Raw genomic sequence first — 17,046 nt, 5'->3', positions numbered from 1 at the left:
TTCTTGGTGACTATCTTCTATTGATGGCCTCTAGTTATGCTCTTCCCCACAAGTGGAAACACTCTCTCTGTATCAACTCTATCAAAACCTTTCATAATTTTAAAGATCTCTATCAGCCTTCTCTTTTCAAGAGAAAAAAGAGACCCAGCCTGTTCATCCTTTTCTGGTGGGTATATCTTGGCATTTCTGGTATCATCCTTGTAAATTTTCTCTGCACCCTCTCCAATGCCTCTATATGCTTTTTATAATATGGCGACCAGAACTGTACGCAGTACTCCAAGTGTGGTCTAACCATGAACTTCTTCATGGCTTTGTTTCTTGTTAGTTATACGGGCAGCTCCACTCGTGGAAATAAAAACAAGAGCCATCCATTGAGCATCGTCTATGTGTAACACGACTTAGCCTTTGAGTTCAAGTCATCCTCTATTTTCTGTTCTAAAACAATGTCAAAATGGATATGTTGGGAGAAGGAAGAACAGACTTACTTTTGAAGTAATGTAGGGAAACATAACAGCCAATTTGCACTCAGCCAAGTCCCACAAACAGCACTAAGATAAATAACCAGATAATCTAATGTTGGTGCTGTTGGTTGAGGGATACATGTTGGAAAGGACACCAGGGAGAATGCCAATGCTCTTCTTCGAAAAGTGCCTTGGGATCTTTTACATCTGTCCTGAGAGGGCAGACAGGGCCTCCGTTTAACATCTCATTTAAAAGACGGCACCTCCAACAGTTCAGCACGCCCTACATTATATGCTCAAATCTCTGAAGTGATCCTTGAGCTCATGACTCTCTGACTCAGAGATGAGAATGCTACTCTGAGCTGTCCAACACTTACTAAGTGAGCTACTAACTTAGAAGAATTTTATTTATTTTGAAATCCAGTGCTATGATTAGCCGGTCACTATTTAATCAGAATTTTAATGACAGATTCCCAAAACACATCAGCGACTATGTAAAATTCAAACCAGCTCCATACTCAATTAAAGTCAATTTTCTATTGTACTGGTTGTATTTTTATTGTCATTTTTTGTTACAACTGAACAGCTTGCTAGGCCATTTCAAAGAGCAATTGCTGTGGGTCTGGAGTCACATCAGGTAAGGACAGCAGATTTCCTTCCCTAAAGGACATTAGTGAACCAGATGGAATTTTAGACACCATCTGATAATTTCATGGTCACCTAGCTTTTTATTGCAGATTTATTTAATTAACTAAATTCCCCAACTGCCATGTCCCGATTATTAGTCTTGGCCTCTGGATTACTAAGTCCAGTAACATAACCACTATGCTACCGTTGCCTTGAAGCAATACACAACAAATTAAACATACTGGAGATAATGTGGTGTCTGTCAGTTATCACTGTCTAACCAAACTCCTGGAGTCTATCCTGGCAAGTGCTTCACCCACAATCCATTAAACTGAATGTAGTCACCTCATTTCACTTCTGACTCTTTTACACTGACCATATCCAATACTCAGTGCAGCTAATGCAATTTTCTATTAAAGGATCTAGGGAGTAAGCATTGCAATGAATAAATAGCCACACTCATATTTACATTTCTATATTTTACAGGGCCTTCCGAAGGGTACACATGTTGCAGCTCACAAGTATGCAGCAGTATTCCTTTAGAAAACCTTCTACTTACCATCTGTCTTTTATTTTCAAGTAGATTCGCCCCAATCAGTCCCAGAAATGATCCGAAACCAAGCTGAAATAATCCAAAACCAATGAAAATTATACTTTACAAAAAACAACCAGAAACTATAGTTTGAAAAATTCAGTCACTCCGTGCTTTGTTGACATACACACTATCTGCATTGTCAGATGTTGCTGAATAACTTTTGTTTTCATAACTTTCAGAATATTAAAGGCAACATGAACACAAACAGTTAAAAATCTGGCACGGTATGACACGCATCAAGTGCAACTTTGTTTTAAAAAGCTACATGGAACATTTTGGAAAGCTGAAAACAAATAAAAATAAATATTTCCCTGAATGAGTTGCATTTCTGATGCATCACGGTGCCAAAGTAACAAAAAGGGAACAGCACACTTGTATGGTTTTACTTATATCCCTTAACTCCTTATTCTTTTACATTATGTGTTATCTTTTTTTAATTTCCTTCACCTCACACATCATTCCCAGCTATTTTCTCTTTCTCTCTGTGGGGAAGACAGTCCGTGCTCTGAGTCTCCTCAATGACCTGAATGAATACTGAAAGTCACTGTGTGAGGACACAGACACTAATACATTGCACCACTGGGCCATCTAGAAGTAAAAAGAAGGCACTGCACTCGTGAAAGTGCTTAAACCATTTCTTATGTTGCAATAATGTAATGCACAAAGTGGCAAGTTACATTTCAACATGATTTACATCAACTCACTATCAGACAGTGAACACCAAATCAAAATGTAATTAACTTTTTCTCATCTGGTGCATTTTAGCATTTTCAGATTCTCATTCTGTTCAAAGGATTTGGCTGCAATTTAAAAAAAAAAGATAAAATCTGTGTTCTGTACCACTGCTCTTCACTGTTTAACATTAAACACACAAAGGCATAACTACATCACTATATCATGGAAGTCGATAGACATGGCGTTTCCGTGCTTGGATCATATATCACACAAGCAACAAAAGTTGCAGCTTCTGCCACCACGCAGGTTATCAGATGTTGCCAGACATAGTCAGTAAATCTGGCCCTCACAACAGTACTGCTAAACTTGGACAACAGCGAGGCAGGGTGTAAGCAGATATCCCCATCAGCCTCTGCAGAGACAGCCTTTATCCGAACCGTTTCTCTCATGTAATGCTTCGCCATCCCCCAACGCTGCACTCTCAGTCCTCACCCGTTACACCACTGGACGCTCCCAGGCAGAGCCTTGAATTTTCCATCCATTAAAACCGACCTCGGAAAATCATGGTCTGTGTGCCCTTGATGGACTCCCAACAAACACCGTTTTCTGACGGGAGCACAAAATCACACCCTCTCCAGCCTAATGAAGGGAGTCCTCATCCATGCCTCCATCAGATCCCCCCACACCCCACCTCCATCACATGTACCTTGTACTGACCACCTGCACTTTATACTGCCAACCCATGTCTCTGCACTCAGCCACATGTGCTACATATTTCTCATGGGCCTCCCCTAACCTTGTCTCCTACTGAACTGTCAGCTCCACATTGTGCACGCTCTTTATCTTGTCTCACCACAACAACATATCAAACTACAAACTGGTATGCTTATTACCTACAACGTCTCCAATCTTTTACATTGATCAACAATTCCCCTTCCCTCCCGACACTCACCAACTATATCTCCTTAATAAAACTTAATCAGTATGATGACTGGAAGAGGCATGTCGTTTATCCAAACCCCACTACAGGTCTGTGCTTTTCCAGTAGAGTCATGAACTCTGCAGCCGAATGGTTCTGGAGTTTCAGTGTAGATTCATACAGCACAGAAACAGGCCATTCAGCCCAACAGGTCCGTGCCAGTGTTTGTGCACCACACAAACCTACTTCATCTCACCCTATCAGCAAAAATCTTTCCTTTCTGTTCCTTCCACCCTCGTATGAGACATTAAACTGAGGCCCTGTCTGCTCTCAAGTGGACGTAAAAGATCCCATGGCATTATTTCGAAGAGGAGCCGGGGAGTTATCCTGGCCAATGGTTATCCCTCAATCAACACAACAAAAACAGATTATCTGGTCATTATCACATTGCTGTTTGTGGGAGCTTGCTTGTGCACAAATTGGCTGCTGTGTTTCCTACATTACTACAGTGATTACACTCCAAAAGCACTTCATTGGCTGTAAAGCGCTTTGAGAAGTCTGGCGGTCGTGAAAGGCGCTATATAAATGCAAGTCTTTCTTTCTTATGTATTTGTCTCGCTTTCCCCTTAAATGCATCTGTTATTCGCCTCAAACACTCCCTGTGTTAGCAAATCCCATATTCTAACCACTCTCCCTGGGTAAAGACGTTTCTCCTGAATTCCGTTTTGGATTTATAATTGATTTATAAAATCATACATTTACTATGTGTTAGTACAATTCTAGCATTAGTTAAATCGCCAAATTCTCGTCCTAACTGGAGAGCACTATGGATTACTAAAGGCAAACAGTAAATTTCCCTCGATTTAAGTACCTGAGACAATCGGGCATTGCAAAGACTGGCAAAGTTTTATTCATTCTCAAGAACAGAGCCAGCGGGCGCGTACTTGTTCCTGTCGCAATGCTTGTGAGACGATAAAGGGAAAATAAAACGCACGAAGATCAAAGCAACGAACGGAGGGTGTGAATAATTCCAACACATTGCCCCTGCCCCACATCCCCGCGCACTCACTAACAAACCCCGAGCCCTTGCAGTTGCAGTTGCTTTGTAAAAGTTAACTCTGATCACACTACTCACAATGACCCCGGGGTAATATCCTCCAACTGAAACATTGAGAGTCCTTGTGGTAGCTGCCAAGCCTACAGTCAGAATTAACACCGAGGCGATAAGAAGGGCACCACTCACCAAGAGAGAAGCTTTCTTCCTTTTATTGAACAGCCCTGTAAAGACACAGCACGCCGTTACATCCCCTTCACACACAAAAAAAACACTCCCGAGCTAGCATTTCATGCAGAGGTCAGCCGTGGCAATGATTGACTGCGTGTCACTCACTCACTCTCTCGGTGCAGTTAAGCTGCATTCAGACAAAACCCCTCGCTTTCACCTTGCAGCAAGTCTTCACTTACCTGCGGAATCGTGCAGGGTTATTCCACTGGGCTGCTGAGTCAGTGGCCGCTGCATTGCTCAATCGCCTGCCTGCCTGCCTCCTCCTCCTCCTCCCCCCTAGTGCCTTAGGCCGCCAGCAGTGCATACATGTCGCCTTGGCCACTAAACCCCCGCCAGATGTTGCTGCTTTTGTACGGAGCCCGGAGATCGCCGACTTCCCGCCCCTCTCTCCCCGCTTGTTCCCGCACTGCCGTGCTGGCTCCCGGCCTGCGCGCATGCGCCAGGCTCTCTGAGCACTGAGCCAGTCCTTGGGCTTTCTCTGCAGAGCTCCTGGGACTCTGATGGAGAGTTCAGGGGTGGGGAGGGAGGACAAATTCTTGCCACGAGAGGCAAGGAGGAATGTTCATGGAAAGTGACAACATCTTCCTGCTGCTCCTCTTCTCTGCCTGTGTCCTAACTGGCACCAAGTCCCGCTCACCCATCACCCCTGTGCTCGCTGACCTACATTGACTCCTAGTTCAGCAATGCCTCGATTTCAAAATTCTCAACCCTGTTTTCAAATCCCTCCATGGCCCTCGCCCCTCCCTATCTCTGTAATCTCCTCCAGCCCCACAGCCCCTCGAGATATCTGCGCTCCTCAAATTCTGCCCTCTTGAGCATCCCTGATTATAATCACTCCACCATTGGCGGCCGTGCCATTTGCTGCTGAGGCACTAAGCTCTGGAACTCCCTGCCTAACCCTCTCTACCTCTCTTTCCTCTCTTAAGACACTCCTTAAAACCTACCTCATCTGCCCTAATTTCTCCTTATTTGGCTCGGTGTCAATTTTTTTGTCTTATAATACTCCTGTGAAGCATCTTGGGACATTTCACTACATTAAAGGTGCTATATAAATACACATTGTTGGGTCCTTTAATTTGCAGGTTAAAGGAATAAACTGCACTATTCTGCTAATGGCCTTAATTGCTGTATTTAATGAGATTTCACGTTTGCAACACATCTCTTTAATTGGCTGGCTGATTATAAATTCAAGAAATTAACCTGACAGTAATTAAATCTGTTGCAATAATCCCTGTCCTGTTAGTTTCAGCACATGTTAGACGTAGGAAACCAACCAGCGACCGACTGATTTATTGAATGTGGGACAAGTAAAAATGTTAAATCGGAATTACAGCAGTTTATGGTAAGATGGGTTACAAGAATGGTTGTTTAGGCATGTCCTTGCAACATAAGTAATCTAGAACACATTTACATTCAGAAAGTTTACTCCCGGTACCTTTAATACAGAAATGGATGCAGCGACCCATGGTATTTATACTAATTAAGATAGTTTTTTAAATGTTGTTCTCATGATGTGGGTGACGCCGTTATTGCATCTCCTTAGTTGTTCTGCGAAGCGGTGGTGGGCTGCCTTCTTGAACTGTTGCAGACCTCATGGTAATGTTGCTCCCTTCACGTGTTAGTTCGGGAATTCCAGGATATTGACCCAGTTAGGGATGAAGGAACAGTGGCATTTGTCCAAGTCAGGATAATGTGTGGCTTAGAGGGGAACTTGAAGGTTACAATTTTCCCACAGCATTGCTGCTCTTGTCCTTGTCAGTGGAAGAGGTCGCAAGAGAAAGATGTGCTGCTGAATTAACCTTGATGAGTTGCTGCAGGGTATCCTGTAGCTTTTACACATGGCAGTGAACTTTCTAAATGTAAATGTGTTCTAGATTACTTCGGTTGCAGCAACTGCTTTTATTCTCAAATGTCCGTTCTTGTAATCTGACTCCGCTGTAAACTGTTGTAATTCCAATACATTTTAAACTGTTCCACAATAAATGAATTAACCTGTCGCTGGTGGTGGGGGTAGATATTGAATCCAATGGCAGGGGCATCAGTCGATCAAACTGCTCTGTCCTGAATAGTCCCTGGCCAAAGACCGCTCTAAGTGGAGGAAGTGCATCCGGGAGGGCGCTGAGCACCTCGAGTCTCAATGCCGAGAGCATGCAGAAATCAAGCGCAGACAGCAGAAAGAGCATGCGGCAAACCAGTCCCACCCACCCCTTCCCTCAACGACTATCTGTCCCACCTGTGACAAATCTGTGGCTCTCGTATTGGACTGTTCAACCACCAAAGAACTCACTTCAGGAGTGGAAGCAAGTCTTCCTCGATTCCGAGGGACTGCCTATGATGATGATGGTGATGCTGGGATTTTTCAGTGTCATTGCAGCTACACACATCCAGGCGAGTGGTGAGTATTCCATCATATTCCTGACTTGAGCCTTGTTGATTTTGGAAAGGCGTTGAGGGGTTTCAGGAGGTGAGACACTTATCGCAGAGTACCCAGCCTCTGCGCTACTCTTGTAGCCATGGCTGCAGTGTTCAGCTTCGTCAATGGTAACCTCCAAGATGTTGTATTGACAATGTTGTAAAAAGTCTGGGGATAATGGCTGGGCTTTCTCTTGTTCAAGATGGTCATTATCTGGCACCTATGGCAACAATTTCTACATTTCAAAAGTGCTTAATTGGCTGTAAAGCACTTTGGGATGTCCTGTGCTTTATAAATGTAAGTTCTTTCTCTACTTGCCAATTGTCCGCTTGAGCCCAATTTCTACTGTAGCTTGGCACGGGCTGTAGGAATTGTGAATGGAGTTGGACACTATGGAGTCACCAGCGAACAGCCTACTTATGACACTATGATAGAGGGAAAGTTATTAATGAAGCAACTGAAGATAATTGGCTAAGGACAGATAGCGGCGCATAGGTTCTCAGTTTTGGGCTGCTAGGTCGATCCTTAGCTTGTCCCACTTAGCATGGTGGTAGTACTACACTGCATGATGGAATATGTCCTAATTGTGGAGACGAGATTTTGGCCTACAAATTGGATTAGGTCCGAAAATGGGGCCAGCGATATTTTCCTGCACCTGTTGAAAGTGTTCCAGGCAACAAGCTAAGTTCGTTCTGCTTGCTCATTATAATGATTGGAGTGCTGATCTCAGCACTAAATGCACTCCTGATTGGCTTAGGAACATAGGAATATCGGAAAAGGAGTAGGCAATTTAACCCCTCGAGCCTGTTCCACCATTCAATGTGATTATGGCGATACTGCGACCAAACTCCATATCTGCCTTTGGCCCATTTCCCTTAATACCTTTGTTTAACAAAGATCTATCAATCTCAGATTTATGTGTGTAGAAGTGTTTCCTAATTTCACTCCTGAAAGGTCTAGCTCTAATTTTTAGACTATGTCCCCTAGTCCTAGACTCCCCAGCAGAGGAAATAGTTTCTCTCTATCTACCCTATCTGTTCCCCCTAATATCTTGAAAACTTTAATCAAATCACCCTGTAACTGTTTGAATTCTAGGGAATACAACCCGAATTTGTGTAATCTCTCCTCGTAATTTAACCCTAGGAGTCCACGTATCATTCTGTTAAACCTACACTGCACTCCCTCCAAGGCCAATATATCCTTCGTAAGGTGTGGAACCCACAACTGCTAATAGTACTCCAGGTGTGATCTAACCAGGGCTTTGTATAGCTGCAGCAGAACCTTTGCCCCCTTGTATTCTAGTCATCTAGATATAAAGGCCAGCATTCCATTAGTCTTTTTGATTCTTTTCTGTACCTGTTCATGACATTTTAATGATATATCTAAGTCTCTTTGAACCTCCACTGCTTTTATCATTCATAATTTAGAAAATACCCTATTCTATCCTTTTTAGGTCCAAAGTGGATGATCTCACATTTGCCTACAATTCTGCCCATTCACTTAATCAATCAATATCGCTTTGCAATTTTATGCTTTCATCTACACTGCCGACAATGCCGTCTACCTTCGTGTCATCAGCAAATTTGGCTATGTGGCTTTCTATGCCATCATCTAAGTCATTAATAAATACGGTGAATATTTGAGACCCCAAAACAGATCCTTGTGGGACACCATTAGTCACATCCTGCCAATTCGAGCACTTGCCCATTATCCCTACTCTCTGGGGCTGAAATTCAGCCTCTCGAATAGGCCTCTTACCGCCGGGAAGCGGTGACCAAGTGGTGGAGTTGAGTGGCCGCCGATTTGCAGTCGAATGGCCGCCGCCAGCGAAATTCTGCTGGGGGTTTTTGCAGCGGTGCTCCCTTCCACCCCAGTTCCACCGCGGTATTGTGGATGCGGCTTTAAATACATAATCAGAGCGCGCACTGCTGCCTCTCCGCCCTGGAAGCAATATTTAGTATAAAAAATGCAACCTGCTGCCTGACGGTGCTCCCGACAGCTTTTTGTGTCGGAGCACTGTGCTGGCCAGCTCGAGACCACCAGCAGAGGTGAAAGCAGTGTTGGATGAATTGCCATTATTTCGGACTAAACTTTTTCGGACTTGTCAAAACTTTTGCGGACTTGTGAAAAATTTCTCACTCGCCCTTTTGAGATCGGCAGTGAATACTAGTGGCCTGGGGGCCTCAATCTGTACTCCACAGAGGCCTCATAGTGAGGGTTGAGCCAGCAGACGCAATGAGCTCAATGCTAGCAGGAGAATGCCTGGTGCACATCGTGCGCGGCAAGGAGGCACGCAGGAGAAGGTGGCGCCATCAGCAAAGTCAGGAGGAGGGTCAGGTATGTAATGTATGAATAAAGAGTCTGACCAGATACTGTGAGCTCAAAGTAAAGTGTGACCGTAGTCTTTTATTGCAGGTCTCCAGAGTGTCTCTCCAGCCTATGAGGCCTCCTTAAATACAGGTGCTCCCAAGGGATTGTGGAATCCTTTGGGGCTCCAGGGGATGAGCCCTCTCCTGGTTAAACAATGTATTTACAGGTTTACATATATAACAACACTCCCCCCCCCCCCCCCCAAAGTTAATAGTGTAACTATTTACAAGGTGAGTCGATCTGGGGTCTTTCTTTCCCTGGTTGATTGTCTCGGTGCAAATGCTGGTTTTGGTGAGTCGTTTGTTGGGCCCTCACTGGGCTGCTGTGCAGCTGGCCTTGCTGGGCTGCCTGGTGTGGCGAGTCCTGCTGGGCTGCTGTGGGTGATGGGTTCTGCTTCGTGGTCAACCACTGTGTCGGTTGCCACTGGTGTGTGTGTTGGGGGGTCGAAAAAGGTAGGGTCTAATGTGGGTTTCTCTGGATAGTCCATGAATCTGAGTTTGGTTTGGTCCAAGTGTTTCCTATAGATGAGTCCATTTGAAAGTTTGACCCGAAACACCCTACTCCCCTCTTTGGCCACGACAGTGCCGGGAAGCCACTTGGGACCTTGTCCATACTTGAACACAAATACAGGATCATTAGTCTCAATTTCGCGTGACACATTTGCGCTATCATGATATGTACTTTGTTGAAGCTGCCTGCTCTCTACCTGTTCATGTAGATCAGGGTGGACTAACAACAGCCTTGTCTTAAGTGCCCTTTTCATGAGCAGTTCAGCGGATGGAACCTCAGTGAGCAAGTCGGGTCTTGTGCGGTAACGAAGCAGGACTCGGGATAGGCGAGTCTGCAGTGAGCCTTCAGTTGCCCTCTTCAAGCTCTGCTTGATTGTTTGCACTGCTCTCTCTGCCTGACCATTGGATGCTGGTTTGAACGGTGCAGATGTGACATGTTTGATCTCATTGCAGGTCATGAACTCTTTGAACTCAGCACTGGTGAACCATGGCCCGTTGTCATTCACAAGGACATCAGGCAGACCGTGCATGGCAAACATGGCCCGCAGGCTTTCAGTGGTGGCAGCGGATGTGCTTGCCAACATTATCTCACATTCAACCCATTTGGAGTACGCACCTACAACCACTAGGAACATTTTACCCAAGAACGGGCCTGCATAGTCGACATGGACCATAGACCACAGTTTGGATGTGGGCCGATGCATTCGTATTTATCCCCTTACTTTCAGAAAAGAGGGATATCAGTGGCTTATGGTCAGTTTCCAATTCAAATTTGAGCCCAAAAAGATATTGATGCATTTTCTTTACCCCATAAACACACGCTAACGATTCTTTTTCAATCATGCTGTAGGCCCTCTCAGCCTTAGACAGACTTCTGGATGTATAAGCAACCGATTGCAATTTCCCAGATTCATTAGCATGTTGCAATGCACACCCGACACCGTATGACGACGCATCAAATGCTAGTACCAAACGCTTACATGAATCATAAAACACAAGCAATTTGTTTGAGCATAACAGTTTTCTAGCTTTTCCAAAGGCATTTTCTTGGCTTTTACCCCATACCCATTCATCTCCTTTACGCAGTAAGGCGTGCAGTGATTCTAACAGTGTGCTGAGACCCGGTAAAAGTTACCAAAGTAGTTCAGGAGTCCTAGAAATGACCGCAGCTCCGTCACGTTCTGTGGCCTCGGTGCGTTCTTGGTTGCCTCCATCTTCGAATCGGTGGGCCTGATGCCATCCGCCACGATTCTTCTCCCCAAGAACTCCACTTCAGGCGCCATGAAAGCGCACTTCAAGCGTTTATCCTGAGCCCCACGCGATTAAGCCGCGAAGAACTTCCTCCAGGTTCTGCAGATGCTCGATTGTGTCCCAACCTGTAACCACGATGTCATCCTGGAAGACCACCGTGCGCGGGAACAACTTCAATAAACTTTCCATGTTTCTCTGGAATATCGCCGCAGCTGATCGAATCTCAAACGGGCATCTGTTGTAAACGAAGAGACTTTTGTACGTGTTGATGCAGGTGAGGCCCTTCGATGATTCCTCCAGCTCCTGCATCATGTAGGCCGAGGTCATGTCCAGCTTCGTGAACGTCTTTCCTCCCGCCGGCGTCGCAAAAAGTCGTTTGCCTTTGCTAGTGGGTATTGATCCTGCAGGGAGAAACGATTGATAGTTACTTTGTAATCTCCACAGGTTCTGATGGTGCCATCTCCCTTGAGGACTGGAACAATCGGACTGGCCCACTCGTTGAATTCGATCGGCGAGGTGATGCCCTCGTTGCAGCCAGTCCAGCTCAATCTCCACCCTCTCTCTCATCATGTACAGTACTGCTCTCGCCTTGTGATGGATGGGTCGCACCCTGGAATTAGGTGGATCTGCACTTTTGCTCCTTGGAACTTCCCGATGTGGTTCGAACAGCGAGCGGAACTTGTTTAGGACCTGGGCACACGAAGTGTCACCGACGGGCGAGAGCGCTAGGACGTCGTCCCAGTTCCAGCATATCTTCCCCAGCCAGCTCCTGCTGAACAGCGTGGGGCCATCGCCCGATACCACCCAGAGTGATAACTGTTGCACCGCTCCATCGTAGGAGACCTTTACAGTAGCACTGCCGATTATGGGAATCCGTTCCTTTTGTGTAAGTTCTCAGTTTCGTGTGAATGGGAGTCAGGACTGGCCTTGCTGCACCACAATTTATCAAAAGTCTTTTTGCTCATAATGGACTGGCTCACGCCTGTGTCCAGTTCCATTGACACTGGGAGTCCATTTAATTCAACCTTCAGCATCATCGGGTGAGACTTTGTGGTAAATGTGTGCACCCCATATACCTCTGCCTCCTCGGTCTGAGGCTCTGGTTCGGCGTGATCCGCCGTGGATCTGTCCTACTCTGCAACATGGTGGTTTGCAGGATTAGCAGGGTTTGCAGCTCGCCTGCACATACGTTGGAGATGTCTCATTGTTCCACAGCCCTTGCAAACGTATCCTTTGAAGCAGCATGAATGGAAACGATGATCACCCCCGCAGCGCCAACAAGGTGTTAATGGCCTTGCATTCATCACCCTTGATGTTGGACTCTGAGACATCTGCGGACATGCAGCTGCAGGCATGTGAGGCCTGCCCTGTACGTTACGATTCGAAAACAACATTACTTTGTTCACAGTACTTATAGCAGCACTCGTGTGCTGAGAGATTTGCTTGATATTGTCACTGGTGACGCTGAATGCCTGGGCTATCGCTATGGCTTTACTCAAGGTTGGGGTCTCTACAGTCAAAAGTTTGCGAAGGTCATGGCCAATGCCAAGTACAAAGAAGTCCCTGAGCATGTGTTCCAAATGTCCTTCAAATTCGCAATATCCTGCAAGGTGTCTTAGCTCAGCACCATAGTTCGCCACTTCCTGACCTTCAGACATCTTGCCCGTGTAGAACCGGTAACTTGCCATCAGAATGCTTTCCTTTGGGTTAAGATGCTTCCAGACCAGTGTGCACAAGTCATCATATGATTTCTCTGTGTGTTTCGCTGGAGCGAGCAGATTTTTCATGAGGTCGTACGTTGGTGCCCCGCAAACGGTGAGGAGAATCGCCCTTCGTTTGGCAATGTTCGCTTCTCCTTCCAGCTCGTTGGCCACGAAGTATTGGTCAAGTCACTCCACGAAGGTTTCTCAATCATCTCCCTCCGCAAATTTCTCCAAAATGGTCACTGTTCTCTGCATCGTTGCGGTGGGGTTCGTTATCTGTATCTCATCGCCAGTTGTAGTGTATGAATAAAGAGTCTGACCAGATACTGTGAGCTCAAAGTAAAGTGTGACCGTAGTCTTTTATTGCAGGTCTCCAGAGTGTCGCTCCAGCCTGTGAGGCCTCCTTAAGTACAAGTGCTCCCAAGGGATTGTGGGATCCCTTGGGACTCCAGAGGATGAGCCCTCTGGTGGTTAAACAAGGTATTTACAGGTTTACATATATAACAAGGTACGCTGACCCCCCGCAATAGATAGTGGGCGAAGAGGCAGATGCTTGCCAGCAGCAGCCTGCAGAAGCTGAGGACCATGAAGAGGATGAGGGAGAAGGCAATCAGCCAACTGCCATAGGAGGGGCCCAGCATAGAGTTGGGGGAAGAAGGCCCTACCGTGCAAGGATGTACCGCCAGCAGTTTTCCTTCATGGAGCTCACAGATGAGCAATGTCTGCGAAGGCTCCGATTCAGGAAGGAAGCTGTGCAATCTCCTGTACCCAGATCTGCAGCTTCCGACAAGGCTGAGGACAGCTCTGACTGTTGAAACCAAACTGACCATTGCATTAAACTTTTATGTAACTGTCTCTTTCCAATCTGCAACTGCAAACATATCTAACATATCTCAGTTCTCTGCCCGTCGCTCCATCCGTCAAGTCACAGATGCTCTCTACAAGAGAAGACTGGAATATATTTTGTTCCCGATGACCAGGGAGAAGCTGGTGGAGTGGCAGACCGGATTTGTGCAGATTGTGGGGTTCCCCAGGGTGCAGGGCGCCATCGACTGCACACATGTCACACTGAGGGTGCCACAAACTCATGTGGCGATGTTTATCAACAGAAAGAGATTCCACTCCCTCAGCTGGTGTGAGACCACCAGCACAGGATCATGGCAGTTGATGCCCGGTATCCAGGCAGCAGCCACGATCTTCATCCTGTACCAGAGGAGTGTACCCGCCATATTCTCGAGCACAAACCAAGATTGTAGATGGCTGCTTGGTGACAAGGGATATCCCCTGTGCACTTGGCTGCTGACTCCCCTTCGCAACTCCATGACTGCTGCCGAACACGCTTACAACAACTTTCATTCAGCCACCAGGTGTTTAATTGAGCACTGCATTGGGATCCTTAAGCAGAGGTTACGTTGCCTGGACTGCTCTGGTGGAGTGTTGCAGTACTCGCCTGAGCGGGTCTCCCTATTCGTGGTGGTCTGCTGCATGCTTCACAACCTGGCAATCATAGAAACATAGAAAATAGGTGCAGGAGTAGGCCATTCAGCCCTTCGAGCCTGCACCGCCATTCAATGAGTTCATGGCTGAACATGCAACTTCAGTACCCCATTCCTGCTTTCTCGCCATACCCCTTGATCCCCCTAGTAGTAAGGACCTCATCTAACTCCTTTTTGAATATATTTAGTGAATTGGCCTCAACAACATCCTGTGGTAGAGAATTCCACAGGTTCACCACTCTCTGGGTGAAGAAGTTTCTCCTCATCTCGGTCCTAAATGGCTTACCCCTTATCCTTAGACTGTGACCCCTGGTTCTGGACTTCCCCAACATTGGGAACATTCTTCCTGCATCTAACCTGTCTAAACCCATCAGAATTTTAAACGTTTCTATGAGATCCCCTCTCATTCTTTTGAACTCCAGTGAATACAAGCCCAGTTGATCCAGTCTTTCTTGATATGTCAGTCCCTCCATCTCGGGAATCAGTCTGGTGAACCTTCGCTGCACTCCCTCAATAGCAAGAATGTCCTTCCTCAAGTTAAGAGATCAAAACTGTACACAATACTCCAGGTGTGGCCTCACCAAGGCCCTGTACAACTGTAGTAACACCTCCCTGCCTCTGTACTCAAATCCCCTCGCTATGAAGGCCAACATGCCATTTGCTTTCTTAACCGCCTGCTGTACCTGCATGCCAACCTTCAATGACTGATGTACCATGACACCATTCAGATAATAGTCTGTCTCTCTGTTTTTACCACCAAAGTGGATAACCTCACATTTATCCACATTATACTTCATCTGCCATGCATTTGCCCACTCACCTAACCTATCCAAGTCACTCTGCAGCCTCATAGCACCCTCCTCGCAGCTCACACTGCCACCCAACTTAGTGTCATCCGCAAATTTGGAGATACTATATTTAATCCCCTCGTCTAAATCATTAATGTATAATGTAAACAGCTGGGGCCCCAGCACAGAACCTTGCGGTACCCCACTAGTCACTGCCTGCCATTCTGAAAAGTATCCATTTACTCCTACTCTTTGCTTCCTGTCTGCCAACCAGTTCTCAATCCATGTCAGCACACTACCCCCAATCCCATGTGCTTTAACTTTGCACATTAATCTCTTGCGTAGGACCTTGTCGAAGGCCTTCTGAAAGTCCAAATGCACCACATCAACTGGTTCTCCCTTGTCCACTCTACTGGAAACATCGTCAAAAAATTCCAGAAGATTTGTCAAGCATGATTTCCCTTTCACAAATCCATGCTGACTTGGACCTATCATGTCACCTCTTTCCAAATGCGCTGCTATGACATACTTAATAATTGATTCCATCATTTTACCCACTACCGATGTCAGGCTGACCGGTCTATAATTCCTTGTTTTCTCTCTCATGAGAGGCCAGCCGCTGGAGATCGATCCTGCAGTAGCACTTCAGCAGGAGGCAGAGGAGGAGGCTCAAGAGGAGGAGGAGGAGGAGGAGGAGGAAGAGGACCAGGATGTGCGTCGCCAGACACCCAGGAGGCATCGTTACCATCCCAACCATGCAAGGGAAATGCAGACCCGTCTCATTGCAGCTCGTTCCCGATAAGTTAATGCCCACATCACGCTTCATCTTTGCTTTTCCATGGTCATTCCAATGAGTCCTTTCATACACCATTGCCCACCGTCAAATGATACACCTGCCCAGATATAGGAACACAAAATAAAGATTTATTACATAATAAAGAAAGGTGCAAAAAACCGACACATAATCATTTCTCACCCTTATGCATCTCCTTATAACCCCTCTTACGCAAACCTATCCTGCTACTACGCTGCAGTGTCTCACCTGTGGCTGCCTCATGGGTCTGGGAAGGCTGCTGTGTTTCCTGTGTGGAAGTTACAGATGTCTTTCTAGGATGCCCTCGACCAGCTCTGGCCCTGAAATGGCCAGCTGGAGACTGGGCAGCACCCTCCTGGGAGAGTTCAGTCGGCCTTGGCTCGGGTGACTCCATGCTTGGAGGCAATGGCGGAGTGACAGGTCTGGGGTCAGGAATGCTGTGATCCTGAGAAAGCACATCATCAGGATCTTGGTCTGAGGAGCAGCACATTACCACCGACACCAATCTGAGAGAGGTCAGGTCGGTGCTGTGGTGCCACACCGGAAGGTCCCCCGTGGCCCGTGGTGGACCCAGCCGCGAATGTAACACTGAGGTGTCGAGTGGCATCGAGCTGAGGCTGCATGAGAGCAGCCAGAATCTCAAAGCCACCAGAGATGACAGCAGTAAGACACTCCCTGGCCCGTTGCCCAGAGTGCATAAGAGCATTCTGAGCTTCCAGGGCCGCGGCCATCCTCTCCAATCCAGCACTGATACTCTTGTTCCCTGGTGCCTGTGCTGCAATGGCAGTTGCCACATCACCAATGAGTCACGGCATCACAACTGGATCCACACGGTCTCTCTGGGAGTCCACCACCGCCTGCACACTGACAGTGATGGGCTTCATGGTGCGCGCAGAGCTGTGTACAATGCGGGAGGCGGACTCTTCCACGGTCCTGACCACTTCCGACAGCCTGTCCGGCACCCTTGCCACTGCCCCCAACATCCCGGAATGCATGACCTCCACCCTTCTTTCATAAGCCCCAACATCGATGGGCTCATCTGAGTCCTCTTCAGCAGAACTTGCCCCCCGGAGAGATGGCACCCGTGGTTCCCTTTGCCCGTCACCATGCTGCAGCCTGCTAGGCCCCGATGCAACACCC

The 17,046-nt window shown here is 46.8% G+C and overlaps 1 protein-coding gene across 3 annotated transcripts in view; it reads right to left on the bottom strand.

Moving 5' to 3' along the window:
• Window positions 1-4,870, bottom strand: part of tmem255a (transmembrane protein 255A) — a 91,494-nt gene extending 86,624 nt beyond the window's left edge. For 2 of the 3 annotated variants that reach the window (XM_070882818.1, XM_070882820.1), the window contains exons 1-3: window positions 4,742-4,870; window positions 4,413-4,555; window positions 1,648-1,710 (exon numbers count right to left, since the gene is read on the bottom strand). In XM_070882818.1, the coding sequence (XP_070738919.1) occupies window positions 1,648-1,710; window positions 4,413-4,555; window positions 4,742-4,796 (261 nt within the window). In that variant the 5' untranslated portion in view covers window positions 4,797-4,870. The remainder of the gene's footprint in view (window positions 1-1,647; window positions 1,711-4,412; window positions 4,556-4,741) is intronic. The other variant, XM_070882819.1, reaches the window with a different exon arrangement.
• Between the last annotated feature and the right edge of the window lie 12,176 nt (window positions 4,871-17,046).

The sequence above is a fragment of the Pristiophorus japonicus genome, chromosome 6 (assembly GCF_044704955.1).
Source record: "Pristiophorus japonicus isolate sPriJap1 chromosome 6, sPriJap1.hap1, whole genome shotgun sequence".
In the NCBI taxonomy this organism is placed as follows: domain Eukaryota; kingdom Metazoa; phylum Chordata; class Chondrichthyes; family Pristiophoridae; genus Pristiophorus; species Pristiophorus japonicus.
The sequence above is the reverse complement of the archived record's forward strand: the minus strand, read 5'-3'. Positions and strand labels throughout refer to the sequence as shown.